Below are 19222 nucleotides of genomic sequence, written 5' to 3'. Positions count from 1 at the left end.
TGGTGGCTGCATTGTTGTTCGCTGTCGTCTCAAATCGTACAGCGCCTAGCGCAAAGCGAGGCAATCGCTTGCAATCGCACGCAGCCATCCTATTTCCATCAAACAAGCCAGGCTGGGTTTGTGTGTGCGCAAGGAAAACTCAAAAAGAGTAACAAAGGATAAATGAAAGCCAGCCCATTTCACTGGGGAAGAGAGAGGGAAGAGGCGGGGGAAACGGGGGCGAGGCTGGAAGCTTTAGGCACACTTTCCTGGGAGTAAAACCCGGCTGATGACCCTGGGGTTTACTCTCGAGGAAGCGCACGGGCAGGCTGCGTGCAAAAGTGTGCGTTTGAGATGCACCGCCAACCTTCCCGGTCCTGCAAAATGCGGTACCCAGGCTGCGTGAGAATTCCAAGTGGAGCCATTGCAGGTAGCACATAAAATTATACAATAAAATGAGACACACACATCTGCAATGGACCCACGTTTAGGCTGCAATCCTGTAAATAATCTGCCTCTCTTGTTCAGAACCGGTGCTTTCTTCTATTATGAATTTCCCCCGTTAGAAATAATAATAATAATAATAATAATAATAATAATAATAATAATAATAATTAATAAATGCAGAGAATTGTGAATAAAAGACCGTACTCACCCAGTTGACACCTCCAGGGCTAGAAAGCAAAGGTGCTTTCCGTGGTCAGGCACTTTGCTCTCCAGATTGATGGATTTTTTAAAAAGTTAGCCGGTGCAAAAATCGCTTTTCCCAGCTGATGGGGCGATTGCTAACAGCGGCAAAAGCCTCCCGCTGGATTATACTCCTCTCTCCTTCCTTAGTGTCTCTTCTCTTTGCACATATCAGGTCCGTCTTTCTTTGCTTCCCTTCACAGTGGAAAAAACACCAGCACTTTCCCCCACCCTGGGCTCTACAGCAATAATCAAAAGGAAGGCTTGTTAGATTTGTGTGTCTGTGCTGGTGTGTGTGTAAAGTCGCCGCCCGCTCTGCAGTTTTGCAACGGTGGGTCGTGCTGTGTAGACTGTTCCTTGGGGATACAGCAAAGTGTCTTTACATCAGCTGTTCTCAACCCTTTTTTGAGGTCACAGACCCCTTGGAGGATCTGAGGAAAGCTATGGACCCCCTTCCCCAGAAAAAAAAATCACTTAAAGCAAATACGCACATTTTGCAGACATTTTATGGAAAATATTTTTTATTGAACAAAATAAAGTGAAACAATAAAAAGGAAACAAAATGCATTAAAAATGCAAAAAGAGGGAAAGCATACACTTAATTTTATTGCGTCGGGGACAAAACAAACCCATTTTTGTGCCCCCTGAAGCCCATCTTTGGACCACTCCCATGTTTGTTTGTTTATTATTACATTTTAATACCTGCCCTTCACTCTAAGGTCCTCTACAATAATTAAAATACAATATTAATACTAAAACACAATATTAAACATTATTTAAAACGGTTCAAGACAATTTATTTATTATTACATTTGTATCCCACCTTTTCTCCAAAGGACCTGAACACACTTCTCCCCCTCCCCATTTTATCCTCACAACAATCCTGTGAGGTAGGTTAGGCTGAGAGAGAGAGGTTGCCCCAAGGTCACTTAGAGAGCTTTATGGCTACTCCACACTGGTAAAATGCCTCCTTTGCATTGAGCACTTGTCAGGCAAAGATTGCTATTGAACCTAAGCAGGCAAAATCTCTGCTGGTAGAGTACGAGACTCTTAATCTCAGGGTCATGGGGTTTCCCCATCTTGGGGAAAATATTTCTGCATTTAGGTCTACAGTTCCAGAATTCTATGAAATTCTACAATTCTATGATGCCATGAAAAGACACATAATGGGGCATAAAGACACTCAACACCACTCTTATTCAGTGTCATAAAAGACCTGTACCCATTCATTTCAATGGGTACAGTAGAATTTAACTGGATACAACCCAAAATGTTTAACTCTAGATATAAGATTCACTGCCAACTTTATTGCTTCTAGCCAAAGCCCAATATGGTCCAAAGTTACATATCCATCCAAAATATATAAACAAATTATTATTATTATTATTATTATTATTCATATTATTATACATATTTATACACCACTTTTATCTTAAGTTGAGATTCAAAGTGGCTAAAAACATTTAAAAACAACATGATAAAATACAAAGTAAGAAACACAAACATGTTAAAAATAAATAATAAAAATATATCAGAACACATTCAGAACCACAAATGTGATCAGCATCGTCTGCACCTTAGTTTTTAAAGGCCTGTCTGAATAGGAAGATCTTCACTTGCTGGTGGAAGGATAACAAAGAGGGATCTAAGGTAATATCTATTGGGAGAGAATTCCATGCATAAATATTACACTACCTTCTCTGCAGACTAAAAAACAGGTACAATAAATCCTCTTCTCCACAGATTTGCAAAACAAGCATGCATAAGATTGGACTTTAGGCTACTGTCTCTCACGCTGTGTACACACTATAACTTTAAAGCACATTGGGAGCATATTCTTTCCCTCAATGAATTCTGGGCACTGTAGTTCACTCCTTGCTAAATTACAATACCCAGCAACCCTTAACAAACTACAGTCCCCAGAATTCTTTGAGTGAAATAATGTCCTTCGGATGTGCTTTAAAGGTGCAGTGTATACACAGCTTCACTATCCCATATCTGCAATATAAATAGTTTGCAGGGTTGTTGTAAGTATTGGGGGGGGGGGAATAAAGCAGGAAGATAATAGAGTCTTGGGGCACTTTTTAAAAGACTTTTAGTGGCATGAGCATTTGTGGACAAAATGTAAATGCCAAGTACTGTATCACCATTCCCTCTATTTCTGATGTCCAGATGGTGAGTGCCAAGCCTTATGTAGCAAAAACAGCACCAACCCAGATACAAGTGGAACATATCAGCAGGCCACAAGGGAGACCACAGGGTTTTGCAGAAGGACAAAAATATCCCCAAGTACCGCCCTATCAGTCATTTAAGATCCACTAAGGGACGCGGGTGGCGCTGTGGGTAAAAGCCTCAGCGCCTAGGGCTTGCCGATCGAAAGGTCGGCGGTTCGAATCCCGTTGTTCGGTCCCAGCGCCTGCCAACCTAGCAGTTCGAAAGCACTCTCGGGTGCAAGTAGATAAATAGGGACCGCTTACTAGCGGGAAGGTAAACGGCGTTTCCGTGTACGGCTCTGGCTCGCCAGAGCAGCGATGTCACGCTGGCCACGTGACCCGGAAGTGTCTCCGGACAGCGCTGGCCCCCGGCCTCTTGAGTGAGATGGGCGCACAACCCTAGAGTCTGTCAAGACTGGCCCGTACAGGCAGAGGTACCTTTACCTTTACCTTTTAAGGGATGCCCTGGTTGTTATCTCCATTTAGCTTCTGCTGGGAAAGGGATGATGGAAGGCAGGGCATTCTCAGCAGTGGCCCCTCTGATTACGAAACTCTCTCCTAAATCACATCCTTTTGCTGCCCACCATGTTGGCGTCACTTAGGCACAAGCAAGGTGAACATATTATCTTTTCACCTATATACCTTTGAAATGTAACCAGCCTTCTTGCCAGCACTGTTGCTTTGTATATGTAGTTTCAGTGTTGTTAACCCCTTTTTCTGTATCATGAGATACAGTATTGCCAACTGCTCTGTGCTCCCACTGGGTAGGGTCATAGCTCAGTGGCAGAGCCTCTGTTTTGCATGCAGAAGATCCCAGGTTCATCTGCAGGTAGGGCTGGGAGAGACTTCCTGTCGGTTTTAAACCCTGGAGAGCCACTGCCAGTCAGCATTGACAATACAAAACATAGCTAGATGGCCGTAATTGTCTGAGCTGGTATAAGGTGCCTTCCTATGTTCCTATGTCTGTCCTTCCTCCGGAAAGGGGCTTCTTTTTCCAGTGCAGCAAGATCTCCCATATATTTTAGTCTCAACTTCCTTTTCCACTCTCAAAGGGAGAAATTGATCACTTCTACATTCGGAGGGGGGGGGGGCTACAGTTTCCTTAGAACAGGGGTCAGAAAGCTTTTTCAGCAGGGGGCCGGTCCACTGTCCCTCAGACCTTGGTGAAGCTGGACTATAATTTGTGGGGGGAAATGAACGAATTCCTATGCCCCACAAATAACCCAGAGATGCATTTTAAATAAAAGCACACATTCTACTCATGTAAAAACACCAGACAGGCCCCATAAATAATCCAGAGATTCATTTGAAATAAAAGGATTCTACTCATGTGAAATCGCGGGCCGGATTTAGAAGGCGATTGGGCCAGATCCGGCCCTCGGGCCTTAGTTTGCCTACCCATGCCTTTTAGAAGATCCACGTCTTAGCCCCACACCAGCCCTGGGAACTGTAGTTTCTTAAGGGTGCTGGGAACTGTAGCTCTGCAAGGGGTATACAGTTCCCGGGATTCTTTGGGTATGGAAGGGATATGCTTTGAATGCGTGTTCTGCACAGCAGTCACTACGTCTCTCAAGCTCTACTTCGGGCGAGTCCCCACCGTTCCCTATCACTCGTGCAACAGTCCCTTGGGACCTCTAAATATCTCAGAGAGCCTGCGGTGGGTGCGAGAGAAGAAACATTCGCGCGCGCGCACATAACTCCAAGCTGTGAAATTCAACGGTGCAACATTTCCCCGGAATCGGTTTTGTGTGTGTGCGCGCGCGCAAACGCGCCCGCCCGCTTCGTGCCCTGTTCAAAGCCTGATTCCGTTTCTTTCCCTCTGCTCGCCGGGCCCGTGAACCTAAAGATCAACCGGGGCCGGCTTCCCTTCCAGTCTCCTCCTCCTCTTTCTTCCCCCTCCTCTTTGCTACTGTTGCATTTTGGGAGAGGAAGTGCCCGGACCACGTTGCTGCCGCTGGGAGCGGACGGAGGCGCGAGCGCAAGCATGGCCGCTTCCAGCAAGAGGTGAGTGTGGCTTTGCAGCCAGGTAGCCTCGCAGGCGTTTAACAGAGCTAGCTCTTTTTGTAGAAGATGAACAGTATCATAGAATGGTAGAGTTGGAAGGGATCCCCGAGGGTCGTCGAGCCCAAATCCTTAAGCAATGCAGCAATCTCAACACGCGGTCCCGCTTCCATTTTGAAACCGGACCGGTCCAACCTTAGCTTTGCAAATGTGCTCGCTCCCAATAAATCTCCCAGCTGTCCCCTTGGAGGGTTTGCATGGTTTGCGGTAATTCGGTCTATGGAGAAAGAGAGTAATGGAAGTTCTCATTCGTTTCCGCTACGCGTCTTTGCGGATTTCCCTAAATCGTGGGGCTGCAAGGAACACCTGGGAAGTTAATGGAACAATTTCTCATCTTCTAATCCCTGGATCTGTTTTTATTGGAATTGGTTACTTGTGTGTCTTCATGATCAGTGTTTATGGGGTTGTTTATATCGTGTGTTTTAATTATAGGTTCTCATATTTTAATCTTTACGTAATTGGGTTTTTATACTTCGCTTAGGAATCTGCTTTGGCCTTAAGTAGATATACAGATAAATCAGTAACAACAACACTAATAATACAAGTAATATACTTTTTTTAAAAAGCTGGGAATTCTTTTCATTAAACACAATAGGAATTATTTTCTTTTTTTCCTGAGAAACAGTGCTGAACTATATTGGTCTGACCCAGCAGATTTCTTACTAGGTTTCAGGGTGGGTTACAGCAATTAACACGCAATGTTAAAAACTGTTTAAAACAACTTACAGTCACCTTGAGGTACTTGGGGTCCTGGGCCACATAATGTTTTATAGGTCAAAACCAGCCCTTTGAATTGAACCCAGAAACTAATCTGATACAATTGCTAAACGATAATGAAAATAACTTCCAAGTCGCAATGCATGAAACACCAGAAAACATGCAAAACCATGTAGAAGGATCAAATTGAGAAACAAGGATTCATAACTTATAAAATATATTGTTTTGAAATATCCTTGAATTTCTCTCTTCCCAGCTCTTTCTGCTGTACTCAAAAGTCATGGTTTGGGAAAGGCTTCTAGCTAGGGCTGAAAGGTGGGGCAGGGCAGGTGGAAAAAGCCATTGCCTGATGAACAGCAGAATGTCTCTCTCCCCTCACAGTTCTTTAAGTTTGTTAGTTGCTTTCTCTTGCCCAAAGCAACCCAAAGTGACTTACAACCAGACAGACAGAAAAAAAAACCCTATAGATGCATTGAAACCAATTGTTGTTGTATACATAATTTAAATAAATACATTTAATTAATAAATAATGATCAGTAGCCAGTGCAGTCAGACCATTACAACTGAAAGAATGAGGTAGGAAAGTCCTCAGTTTGCCCAGGCCTGTGGCCATTCAATCCTGAGCTATGGTCCTTGGATTATGCTCTTGACATCTGAAAGGCAGATTTCCAGCGAGGCTCACACCTCTATTCTTTTTTTGAAACTGTTCTGTGTCTTTTGTTTACCTATTTTGTCCCTTGCCTCCCTGGGAACAGAAAACTCGCTGAGCTGAGTGTGGATGAGTTCCTGACTTCCGGATTTGATTCTGACGCGGATGACGAGTTGCAGGAGGAAGCCTTGAATTCCAGAGAGGATGGGGTTCATAAAAAGCTCAGCCAGAGTGGGAAGGCCCCCGTCAAGAAGAAAGGAGGGCTAAAATCGAAAGCTGTGGAAAAGTAAGAGAGGAAAACGTTCCTTGTTTTTAGAATTTTCTAAAATGCTTTTCATTACATTTTGAAATGTACGAAACAAACCACAGAAAATATTTTTTGTTTGTTTTAAAAACATTTGAAGTACAGTGCATTAGAGTAATAGTTTTAGCTAATTTTTATTTTATATATTGCATCTTTGTAAAGCGCTTGGAAACTCTTGTAGTTTGAGGGTATATGAATTGTTCAAATAAATAATAAAATAAATGATATCCAACTATGGTTTACTCAGAGCTCCCCCCCCATAATGTTTTGTTATTTCATTTTATAATGTATATAAAACAGAGAGCAATTACAGCAACAGATGAAAATTAGAAGATGAAAAACAAATCTATAAAATAGGCATGTAGAATGAGTTCAGTTGCACATGGGTAAAAAAAAAAGCCCAAGTAAAGACTTATCAGCATTATCAATTTATCAAATATAGTTCCAGATTTGCCAGCCTTGTGACAAGAGTCGTCTTGAAAATGATGGTTCCGCTGTATATGTAATGAAAGAACACCAAGTCATAAAAAGTGTCGGGTGGTTCTAGCCCTTGTTAAAATGGCAATTTATGCATAATTTTCTCCATTGTAACTATAACTTGGAAGTCAATTGGAATCCGTTCTGGAAGTCCGTTCAACTTCCAAAACGTTTGGAAACCCAAGCACAGCTTCTGATTGGCTGCAGGAAGCTCCTGCATCCAACTGGAAGCTGTGGAAGCCCCATTGGACGTTCGACTTCCAAAAATAGTTCGCAAACCGGAACACTCACTTCTGGGTTTGCGGCGTTTGGGAGCCAAAGCGTTTGAGAACTAAGCTGTTTGAAAACCAAGGCACGACTATATTCAGATGTACTTAGAGGGGACCCATTGAAATTTAAAAAAGATAGAGGAAAGGCGAATAAGAGGTGATATGACATAAGATTATGAAATTATGCATGGCATGGAGAAAGTGGGCAGAGGAAATATTTTCTGCCTTTCCCATAACATTAGAATTTGTGGACATGCAGTGAAGCTGAATCTTGGAAGGTTCAGGGCAGATTTTTAAAGTACTCCATGTAGCACATAAACTATGGAACTTGATCTCCCAGGAGGCAGTGATGGTCACCAACGTTAAAAGAGGATTAGAGAAAGTTATGGCGATTAAGGCTATCATTGGCTTCTAGCCACAACGACTGTGCTCTTCCTGCGCAGTTAGAGACAGGAGAGTACTGCTGTGTTTGGGTCTTGCTTGCAAGTTCCCTATAAGCCTCTGGTTGGCTGCTGTGAGAAAAGGATGCTGGACTAGATGGGCCTTTGGCCTGATCCAGCAGCCAGGCTCTTCTTAAATTAGTTACAATTCCAAACGGTTGTGTGCCAAACCCCTGAAATGTACAGTGGTACCTCGGGTTACAGACGCTTCAGGGTACAGACTCCGCTAACCCAGAAATAGTACCTTGAGTTAAGAACTTTGCTTCAGGATGAGAACAGAAATTGCGCAGTGGGGGGCCCCATTAGCTAAAGTGGTGCCTCAGGTTAATTATTATTATTATTGTTATTATTTATACCCCGCCCTCCCCAGCCAAGACCAGGCTCAGGGCGGCTAACAAGCAATAATAAAAACAAGTTGAATGAATACAACTTAAAAACAAGATTAAAATACAACATTAAAATATTGAAACATTAAAATGCAGCCTTATCACAGGAGGAGAAAGGAAGAAGAAAGAGGGGGAGGGAATCAAATTGGCTCCAAGCCAAAGGCCTGGCAGAACAACTCTGTCTTATAGGCCCTGCGGAAAGAAATCAGATCCTGCAGGGCCCTGGTCTCATGAGACAGAGCGTTCCACCAGGCCGGAGCCAGTGTTGAAAAGGCCCTGGTTCTGGTTGAAACTAATCTAAGGTTAAGAACAGTTTCAGGTTAAGAATGGACCTCCAGAGCGAATTGAGTTCTTAGCCCGAGCTACCACTGTATATCCAAGTTATAAGCAATTGTTTCTAAATCTCTGTACTTTCAAAGTCAGCTCTTGATTTTTATTTTACTTTAAAGAAACCACAATTTCTCTCCCCTGATCAGGAAACCGAAGACAGGGAGGGCTTCCCAACACAAAGACCAGCTCTCCCGGTTGAAGGAACGGGATCCGGAATTTTACAAATTCTTGGAAGAAAACGACCGCACGCTGCTGAATTTCGATGCCTCCGATAGCTCTGATGAAGAGGATGGGCTTCACGTGTTGCCTGAAAAGCTAGAGGTGATTTGTTTCTGTTTTAAAAAAACAATATATAAACTGATTTTCAGTGATGCTCTTGGACAGTTGCATCAGGTCCACCTAGTGCCACCCCTAACATAATTTTAGTGCCCATTGAATACCTCGCTCTTCCCCATGGTATTTGACAGATTATGGTGAATATTTCAGTTTATTCCTGCTTTCTGCTGCTGAGGTTTTGCTGCTTCATTGGGTTTGTTTACGGGTCTTTGTAATGGCTTTGTTTTAAGCCATTCTATGTTTTTTGCTTCATCTTGACTCTTTATTTTTCATGAGTTGCTTGGATACAGGCTTGCTTGATTTTTGTAACAAGAGACTAATCATTTTATTTATTTGACTTACCGTATTTTTCGCACCATAGGGCGCACCGGACCATAGGGCGCACCTAGTTCTGGGAGGCGGAAAACAAGAAAAAATTATTCTGAACCCCAGAAGCCAGAACAGCAAGAGGGAACTGGCTTCTGGGATACAGTGTGGCTGTTCTGGCTTCTGGGTAACCGTGCCAAGCCTCTTCAGGGCAGCGGGATGAAGGCTCCCCCTGCCCAAAGAGGCTGCGCAGGGCTAAAGCAGAAGCCAGGACAGACGCGTCGCTGAAGGGGCACTGCGCCTTCTCTCTCTCTCTCTCTGCGCAGCGCCTCTCCTTCACAGGAGAGACGCTGCGCAGAGAGGGAGAAGGCGCAGCGCCCGTTAGCAAAGCTGAACAGGCGCGTCGCTGCCAAGCGGGAGGAGGAACAGAAGGAGTCCCTTCTGTTCCTCCTCCGGCTTCGCACAACAGGCGCGTTGCTCAAGGGGCGCTGCGCCTTCTCCCTCTCTGCGCAGCGCCTCTCCTTCACAGGAGAGACGCTGCGCAGAGAGGGAGAAGACGCAGCGCCCTTCAGCGAAGCTGGAGAATGAACAGAAGGGTCTCCGTCTGTCTCTCCTCCCGCTTCGCATGAGGGGCGCGTCGCTCAAGGGGTGCTGCGCCTTCTCTCCCTCTGCGCAGTGCCTCTCACAGGAGAGGTGCTGCACAGAGAGGGAGAAGGCGCAGCGCCCTTCAGCGAAGCTGGAGAAGGAACAAAAGGAGACCCTTCTGTTCCTCCTCCGGCTTCGCACGACAGGCGCGTCGCTCAAGGGGCGCTGCGCCTTCTCTCTCTCTCTGCGTAGCGCCTCTCCTTCACAGGAGAGACGCTGCGCAGAGAGGGAGAAGGCGCACCGCCCTTCAGCGAAGCTGGAGAAGGAACAGAAGGGTCTCCGTCTGTTCCTCCTCCTGCTTCGCATGACAGGCGCGTCGCTGAAGGGGCGCTGCGCCTTCTCTCCCTCTGCGCAGCGCCTCTCCTTCACAGGAGAGGTGCTGCACAGAGAGGGAGAAGGCGCAGCGCCCTTCAGCGAAGCTGGAGAAGGAACAGAAGGGTCTCCGTCTGTTCCTCCTCCCGCTTCGCACGACAGGCGCGTCGCTCAAGGGGCGCTGCGCCTTCTCTCTCTCTCTGCGTAGCGCCTCTCCTTCACAGGAGAGACGCTGCGCAGAGAGGGAGAAGGCGCACCGCCCTTCAGCGAAGCTGGAGAAGGAACAGAAGGGTCTCCGTCTGTTCCTCCTCCCGCTTCGCATGACAGGCGCGTCGCTGAAGGGGCGCTGCGCCTTCTCTCCCTCTGCGCAGCGCCTCTCCTTCACAGGAGAGGTGCTGCACAGAGAGGGAGAAGGCGCAGCGCCCTTCAGCGAAGCTGGAGAAGGAACAAAAGGAGACCCTTCTGTTCCTCCTCCGGCTTCGCTGGACAGGCGCGTCGCTGCCAAGCGGGAGGAGGAAAAGAAGGAGACCCTTCTGTTCCTCCTCCCGCTTCGCATATCAGGCGCGTCGCTCAAGGGGCGCTGCGCCTTCTCTCTCTCTCTCTCTGCGCAGCGCCTCTCCTTCACAGGAGAGACGCTGCTCAGAGAGGGAGAAGGCGCAGCGCCCGTTAGCAAAGCTGAACAGGCGCGTCGCTGCCAAGCGGGAGGAGGAACAGAAGGAGTCCCTTCTGTTCCTCCTCCGGCTTCGCACAACAGGCGCGTTGCTCAAGGGGCGCTGCGCCTTCTCCCTCTCTGCGCAGCGCCTCTCCTTCACAGGAGAGACGCTGCGCAGAGAGGGAGAAGGCACAGCGCCCTTCAGCGAAGCTGGAGAATGAACAGAAGGGTCTCTGTCTGTCTCTCCTCCCGCTTCGCATGAGGGGCGCGTCGCTCAAGGGGTGCTGCGCCTTCTCTCTCTCTCTGCGTAGCGCCTCTCCTTCACAGGAGAGACGCTGCACAGAGAGGGAGAAGGCGCAGCGCCCTTCAGCGAAGCTGGAGAATGAACAGAAGGGTCTCCGTCTGTCTCTCCTCCCGCTTCGCATGAGGGGCGCGTCGCTCAAGGGGTGCTGCGCCTTCTCTCTCTCTCTGCGTAGCGCCTCTCCTTCACAGGAGAGACGCTGCGCAGAGAGGGAGAAGGCACAGCGCCCTTCAGCGAAGCTGAACAGGCGCGTTGCTGCCAAGCGGGAGGAGGAACAGAAGGAGACCCTTCTGTTCCTCCTCCGGCTTCGCACAACAGGCGCGTTGCTCAAGGGGCGCTGCGCCTTCTCCCTCTCTGCGCAGCGCCTCTCCTTCACAGGAGAGGCGCAGCGCAGAGAGGGAGAAGGTGCAGCGCCCTTCAGCGAAGCTGGAGAAGGAACAGAAGGAGACCCTTCTGTTCCTCCTCCGGCTTCCAGGACCGGCGCGTCGCGGCGGAGCCTGCATTCGCTCCATAGGACGCACACACATTTTCCCTTCATTTTTGGAGGGTAAAAAGTGCGTCCTATAGAGCGAAAAATACGGTATATATCGCCCTTCATCATAAGATTGCAGGGTGGTTCACAATATAAAAATACAAGGTAAAAGCAAAAATAAATAGTTAAAACGCAACAAAACAATAACTCTTCCTTCCACAAGTAAAAAAAATTAAAAAGTCCTTACTTAGGTTAGACCCATTGGGTGGTGCTCAGCTAAATGTTACTTGGAATAGTCCCATTGAAATTAATGAAAATGTGTAAGCTATGTCAGTTAATTTCAGTATTGAAGCCTTCTTGCTACAGTATGTCTATGCTGAATAAGACTTAGCTGAATAGCACCCACTGGAATGAATGGGGCTGTCTGTCCTAGGCCCATGTATTTCAGCCGGTGTTCTCTGAGTAGGATTTGGTTGGCTACAACCACATTTTAAAATGGCAATTTAGAAAGCATTGATTCCTTAAAAACAGACCACAATAAAACAATACACCACACAGAGATAAAATAAAATGGCGGCATGAAGCCTCAGTCTCCGGCGGGGGAGGGAGGGGAACTCTTGATTCTATGAAGAAAACACGGTGTCATCATTTGCACATCTTGAGGCAGAGAATTATGGGAGACAGGCCATGACAGAAAAGGCCTTGTCTCTTGTCACCTGTCTGGCCTCGGAAGGCAGTGGGACCCAAGAGGAAGACCTCGGAGGCGAGCGAGAAAATCCATGGCTGGAGATGTTTTATTGATGTTATGATATGCTGTGTCTGCAAAGAGTTTTCCCAGGCCGAGGACGCAAGTTTTGAGAAAGACCGTGCAACATTTAATAATGAAATGGTGAGTTTACAGTTATATTCTGTACATACAATTTTCTACATTTGCTAAATGTGACAGTTTTGTGATATGGAAGGACGTGAGTGACATCTGACTTCAGAGGACTAAGTGATTTAAATTCTCAGGGATGGGGAGCCCAGAAGCTGCTTTAAGATCCAGATGCTGTGAAAAGCAGAATATATTCTATGCTCATGATAGTATTTTATTCTCTTGTTAATTATGCTGTTTTAAATGTACAATTTATATTATATATTATATCCTTTAGCAATGTTTCCTTTTGAGATGTTTAAGATTTTTTTTGTTAGCTGTTCTGCGTTATTAAATGAGCATTCTATAGTTACCTGCTTTGTAACTATATTTTCAAATCTTTGTAACTATATTTACAAATCTTTAAGATAGTACTTTAGTTTCCTGTTAATTGTGGTTCTTTGAATGTGTTATACGAATTTTAAGGTGCAAACACCTAACAGCCTCTCCCCCCCCCCCCCCCCCGGAAATACCAATCCTTCAACCTTCAACAATTTAGGAAATATCCCCTTGGAAAAATAGACAATTTATTTTAGTGGATATAACTTAGACAGGGCAAAAGCAGGGGTATTTTTAGCCTCCAGTGGAACTGTGAGACTCCCTCCCAAATAGGTAACAAGAAGGTCTTGATAAGAACTTTCCCAATATAGACTGGCTGAGTTCTTTTCACTTGCAAATACCTCAAACCTTAAACGGTTTAACTTTTGCCAGCCCTCTGCAAAAAATAAAATAAAAAACGGACCTGACAAAGGGGTATCTGCTATGTAAATGGAGACAGTTCTTTGTCCATAGACTCTGTGGATAAATGAGAGCAGCATTTAAATAGAATTCTCCAGGAAAGCAATTAACATGTATCCTAATCTATGATTGACAGACTTTTAAGGATGTTTGGGATGAGAAATTTGATCTCTGAGCTTGGTCTGATTTACATGTAGAACCCATTTGTGTGACTTTTGCATGATCTGTTTGGGTGGTCCCAGGCTAAGGGGCTGGGCAATTTCCATGTGTCTTTGAACTGGGCTTCCTTTCCCACCTTCCTGCACTTGCAAACAGAACAAGAAAGATCAGCCTTGCATTTGCCTCTTGGTTCCTGCCCTCCGCTCATTCTCTGACCAAAAAATGAACTTAGGGGATGCTAGGTCCCTTGATGGGAAGTTGGACTTTAAAGTCAACCCCATGTTTTTGTATAACAAATGTATATTTAAATTTGACTTAAGATGCACAAGGTTTTTTATTTAATTTTCCTGAGAAGGGATCCTTGTTTGGCATAACTATGGGACTGATTCAGTTGTCATTCTCCTATGTTTCCACCTTCCAACTTACCACCAGCTACCATCAGCACAGTGATGCACTTGTGGAATCGCTATGGATGCATTGTGGCATGAATAAAGATTAGGCTTAAAATGTTTGCTTTAGGGCACATTACTCTCTTTTGTGCAAGTAAAAAATCCAAAACTCTTAATATACTATCCAGTAAAGCACTAGAGCTAAACTTGCAATTGTGGCCATAGTATTGTGGATGTGCCCTACTAAGAGCAGCTTCACACCAGTTTTGGACACTTAACCAGTTTGCAATGTTAAGGAAGGTTCTACAAATAAAAGCGCTTTCTACATTCATGAGTATTCACTTTGGGCATGCTAATTGCATATGTACAATCACAGAGAAGGCTGCAGCTTTGTTAGTAACCAGTCAGTGGTTTCAAGTTGTGCTTAATGGCAGAACTTCCAGCTGCAGGAAGGTTCGGAGGAAACCAGCCATTAACAGTGGCAGATTTTAATATGACCATTTCCCCCTTGTTATTATTAGGCTGCAAGTTACTTTTGCAGCTAAAACCAGACATAGGCACAAACACCTGCTAGCTTGCATATGGCTTAACTTGCTGCTCTACTACAGCATCAAAAATGATGGAAACCTATGAAGAATTATAGCCCGAGGTGGGTGCTACATCTGCACAGCTCCTCTGTTTTTTGCCTTTCTGTTTTTCATGTGATATTATCCTTGTGAGACTCCATGCATTTAGGCAAATAGCCTGCTGCTTTAACTACCTCTGATGAAATAAAAGTGATGAATGCTGTAGGGTGGGTTTTTTGGGGGTGGTTGTTCATTGTTCCTTGTCCATATGCTCTCATTTGTTCCTGTTTTAAAAATTGCAGCATGCTCTTATCTGTAATTAATAATGCCACAAACTTTTACAAAGTCTATGAGGAGCGGGCAGGACTCTTCATTCTCTCTCTCACAAATGACCTGGAAAGTCTTCCTTGTGCTCAGAGAGTTGGCAGAGGAGGAGCTGGCTGAGACTGGGGCTGTCATACCACCAGCAGGGTAATTGCACCAGGCTCCCATGGCTGATGTTTCAGAGCCCATGGAGCCCCAAGGCTGGTTGTCCAAATGCTGCACATCAAGCCTCACTTGCTGTTGGAATTGAATTACCATTCCTCCTAGTACCATGAGCAGAGATGGACTGCAGAAAGGCAAGCAAGTGCTGTTCAGTAATGTTTTATCCTGGATTGTTTTGTTGGATGTTTTTAAAGTGGTGTAAACCACTTTGAGATTTTTTAAATTTAAAATTCAAAGTGTTTTCGGAATGCAATTGATAATAATAATAATAATTTCATTTTCCTTAACTTTTTCAGATAAGAAGACATGGCGCATCTGCTGCTCACCAAGCAGATGAATCTGCCAAGTCAAGCCCAATGGCACAGACATTTAAAACAATGGACACTGATTTGCACACGAAGGTGGAGAAGCTGTTCAACATTGCATACTTCGTTGCAAAGGAGAACCTTTCATTTGAGCTCTTCCCAATTATATGTGCACTCCTGAGGAAGATTGGTCTAAGACTAGGCGAGGCACACACGAATGATGAGGCGGCAAGACAGATTGTGCATTACATTGCTGAAAGCCTACGTCTGGAACTCAGGGACAAATTGAGTAAAGCAGAGTTCTTTGGGATTTTGGCTGACGGCTCAACGGATAGGTTGGCTGTGGCATCTGACATAATTTACTTTTATTATATATTTGAAGGTGGACTGAAGTGCAGTTACGGAGCTGTTAGGGAATGTACTAGTGAGAATGCAGCAGGTGGGACATCTACAATCGAGTCAGTTCTCCGTGACTACGTACCTGACTGGAAAAGCAAGCTAACGGCGATAAGTTTCGATGGGGCCGGTGCTAATATGGGGACTGTGTCTGGCGTAGCAAAACAGTTCCAGGACAGCTGTCCAGGTTTAGTGGCAGTGCACTGTGTACCTCACCGACTGGAGCTTGCGATAGGCGATGCCTTCAAGTGTGTAAAATTTTCTAGGGTCGCCGAAGATGTTGTGTTTGGTATATACACATTTTACTACAGTCGTCCTGAAAGAGCGAAGGTGCTGAAAGATATTGATGAAGTACTGAGAGAAAAAGCACTTCGCCACATAGGTATTCGCAGAACCAGCTGGTTGCAGTCAAAGAACCGTGTTGTGAAGGCATTGGCAAACAATCTCCCACTAGTGGTGTCAGATTTGGAGCAGATTGTGAGTGGTTCTGGTGCAGAGTCAGAACTGAAGGAGTACTTGGAGCGTTTGAAGTCGGAACGGTTTGTAAGGTTTTTGTTTCTCATACACGATGTTTCGAACACACTCACGAGACTATCTGAGGCGTTTCAGAGGAAGTGTGTGTCGGTTAACGATGTTGAAATCAGTTTGGCTTCGGCAAGAGAAAGGCTGCGGAGGATGGTGAAAGAAAGTGGCCCTCAGCTGCGAAAATTCGAAAGTATCGTGCAATTGGAAGACGGTGTGTTAGTGTACAGAGGTGTGAAAATTGTTTGTAGTGCAAGTGAAATGGAGTGCTTTGAGGAAGATCGACGTGTCTTGCTGAGTTCAATTGTGGAAGGAATAGACAAACGGTTGGACAGTATCAGAAACGACAAAGTTCTACGAAATGTGGAAATATTTGACCCATGCAACGTACCCGAGCCAGTCGGTGAAAGGGACTTGTCTACAAGTAACCATGGAGAAAAAGAATTGAGTGAACTGATGCAAGCATTGCCTACCAATGTAAAAGTTGACAAGGAAGCCATCGTGGAGGAATATCAGGATTTTAAAGTGTGGGCTCGGAATAAGAGAGTCATCACATGTGAAGAAGCTTGGCAGCGTCTTCAAGCAGAGTCAGCAGCTTCTGATTCATATATTAATATATGTAAAGTTTTGAACTTTTTACAGGTTCTCCCACTTAGTACTGCAGAATGTGAGAGGGGCTTTAACTATTTAAATCTGATTAAAACAGACATTTGGGATAGTCCGCTTGTGACTACCGTTGACGACTTACTAATGATCCAGATGAATGGCCCCAACCTGGAGGTTTTCAATCCTGAAAATGCAATTAATTTGTGGTGGAAGGATGTTGCTATAGAGCATATTGGAAGACCAGACTTTTAAAAAGAAAAACTATTTTCGAAACTGAAGTATGGTACCAATATTTTTTATTGTATAAGCAAAATTAAACATGTAAGGTCAATTTATTCATTCACCGTTTGTAACAAACTTTGCAGTTTTTTTCCTTGTCATAGGACTCGTAATAAATTGTGCAGTAATCGTAGCACATTACAGTGTTACGCTACTGTAATGATCATGATGCCACTTACAATTGGTTTATGGATTTAGCACTAGCACTACATAAAATATTACTGACATACAAAGCTGTGTCACATACAAGTGTAGCACAATATTTTATATAATGCACGCGCGCGCGCACACATATACATATACTGGTATTTATAAATATTAGTTATTCAAATGACATGGTTGACCGCTATTGCTAAGACTGAGCCCCATATAGGTTTACAGTGTCCCAGTAGCAATTGCGATTAAAAATGTGATATTGAAAATGTGTGACTGGTGTGAATTGTGTATTTGCGTGTTTTGAAAAAAGATGACTGGAATTGGTAAAATGTGTGACTGAATCATTAAATATATTAGAATCATAGAATCATAGAGTTGGAAGAGACCACAAGGGCCATCGAGTCCAACCCCCTGCCATTGACAATATATACAATTCAATTTTTGAATTGTATATATACAATATATACAATACAATATATTGACAATATATACAATACAATTCAATTCAATTGACATTGACAATATATACAATTCAATTTTTGCTTTGTAATTGTAATAAAAAGAGAGGGGGATAGACATTCCATTGTGTTCACCGTAACCTAAGTTAGAGGTGCTTTTGGCAACTGGCTTATATATCTGAGTTTCTAACATTGATAGGGTGTTGGTCAACTAAATGTTACTTGGAATAGGCCCACTCAAATTGATAAAAATGAGGAAGCTGTGTCCATTAATTTCAGTAGGTGTACACTGAATAAAATATAGCTGGATACCCATTTATTTCACTGGGTGTTCTCTGAGTAGGATGTAGTTGTCATTTTAACATTTAGTGGTAGCCAATTTTTAAAAAATAACCGAATCCTTAAAATAAAGCTACACCAATAAAACAATGCACCACAGAGCAACAAGATAAGATAAGCATCAGGAGCTTTCCCACCCCCATCATTCAGCCTGCACAAGGAGAGAAGTGAGGTTACAGGGAACCAGGCAGAGGGCCTTCTTGGTGGTGGCGCCTGCCCTGTGGGGCGCCCTCCCATCAGATGTTGAGGAGATGCGTTATTATTATAATTATAATTATTTATACCCCGGGCAACACTGGGCTCAGAGTAGCTAACATCAAATATATAACACATTAACATAAAATCAAGCAGTCAATTAAAATACATCCTGAAATCAGATCAGGATCAGAAAAAAATCCCATCAGATGGCAACCCACAGATTAGGGTTGGGGACCTTAAATGCTCACCAGGCCCAGCTGTTTGTGGTGAACTTATATGGGCCTGTGAAAAAAATTGGGAGGCCACTTTTATACAAGTTCTTATGAAAGGGGCCTTTAGAAGGCCAAAGGCCTTTAGAAGACTTCTGAAGGCTAGGGAATATTTTGATGTTTGATGTCTTGCTGTGTTTCAATTTGTTGGAAGCTGCCCAGAGTGGCTTCCAACTTTATTATTATTCCAAATATTATTATTAGTATTATTCCTATTATTATTATTATTATTATTATTATTAAGCCTTGGTGTTTGGTAAAAAATGCCCTTGATGCTATGAAGGAAACAGATGGCACCATTTGCACCTCTTGAGGCAGGCAGTTTGGGGAAATGGGTTTTTAACAGAAAAGGCCTTGTCTCTCATCACCTGTCATGTCTCAGTAGACCCAAGAGCAAGGCCTCCCAGAGCTCCTGGGAAGACTATTCTTGGAATGGGCTGGATCAGGCCTATTGCCCTGCTAGTTCAGCATCCTGTTTTCATAGTGGGCAACCTGATACTTCTTTGAAAGCTTGAAAGCAGGATCTGAGCACAGCAGCATTCTCCCCTTTTGTGATTCCCAGCAGCTGGTTTTCATTAAGAGGCACAACATTCCCCATCGGCGGAGGCCGAACATAGCCATTGTGGTCTAGCAGCCCTTGATAGCTCTCTCCATGAATTACTCCATATAGTTTTTTTCTGAAGCCATCCTCATTGGTGGCCATCACTGGTGGGTCTTGTGGTAGCTAGCTTGTGCTTCGTAACCTCTTGAAAGCAAAATTATCTTACCTCATCTACAATAGAGTGCTGTTGGTTGATAGATTCAGCCCATAAATGTGCTTCAGTGGTTGAATTGGTTGGCACATGAGTACTGTTAGATTGTACAAGGGTTTACGATGGCTATATATATCCTGGATAAAATTCCTTAC

General features: G+C 44.4%; 2 protein-coding genes across 12 annotated transcripts in view; one reads left to right on the top strand and one right to left on the bottom strand.

Moving 5' to 3' along the window:
• Positions 1–1729, bottom strand: part of KLHL17 (kelch like family member 17) — a 36871-nt gene extending 35142 nt beyond the window's left edge. Inside the window, exon 1 of the mRNA XM_083454013.1 lies at positions 635–1729. The gene's annotated coding sequence lies outside the window, so the exon portion shown is untranslated. The remainder of the gene's footprint in view (positions 1–634) is intronic.
• The window catches only part of NOC2L (NOC2 like nucleolar associated transcriptional repressor), a 120551-nt gene that overhangs the window by 46336 nt on the left and 54993 nt on the right, over positions 1–19222 (top strand). For 2 of the 11 annotated variants that reach the window (XR_014514462.1, XM_083453872.1), the window contains exons 1-3: positions 4736–4883; positions 6413–6592; positions 8659–8833. Coding sequence is in view for 4 of the 11 variants with exons in the window: in XM_083453872.1 (XP_083309998.1) it covers positions 4864–4883; positions 6413–6592; positions 8659–8833 (375 nt within the window). In the remaining 7 variants the exon portion in view is untranslated. Of the gene's footprint in view, positions 1–4650; positions 4884–6412; positions 6593–8631; positions 8834–11860; positions 12426–15083; positions 17217–17258; positions 17321–19222 lie in introns of those variants that run through there. The other 9 variants (XR_014514466.1, XR_014514467.1, XR_014514463.1 and 6 more) reach the window with 9 other exon arrangements.

Source organism: Podarcis tiliguerta (genome assembly GCF_965153285.1).
Source record: "Podarcis tiliguerta genome assembly, chromosome: 8".
Taxonomy (NCBI): domain Eukaryota; kingdom Metazoa; phylum Chordata; class Lepidosauria; order Squamata; family Lacertidae; genus Podarcis; species Podarcis tiliguerta.
This window is presented reverse-complemented; position numbering and strand designations above follow the sequence as displayed.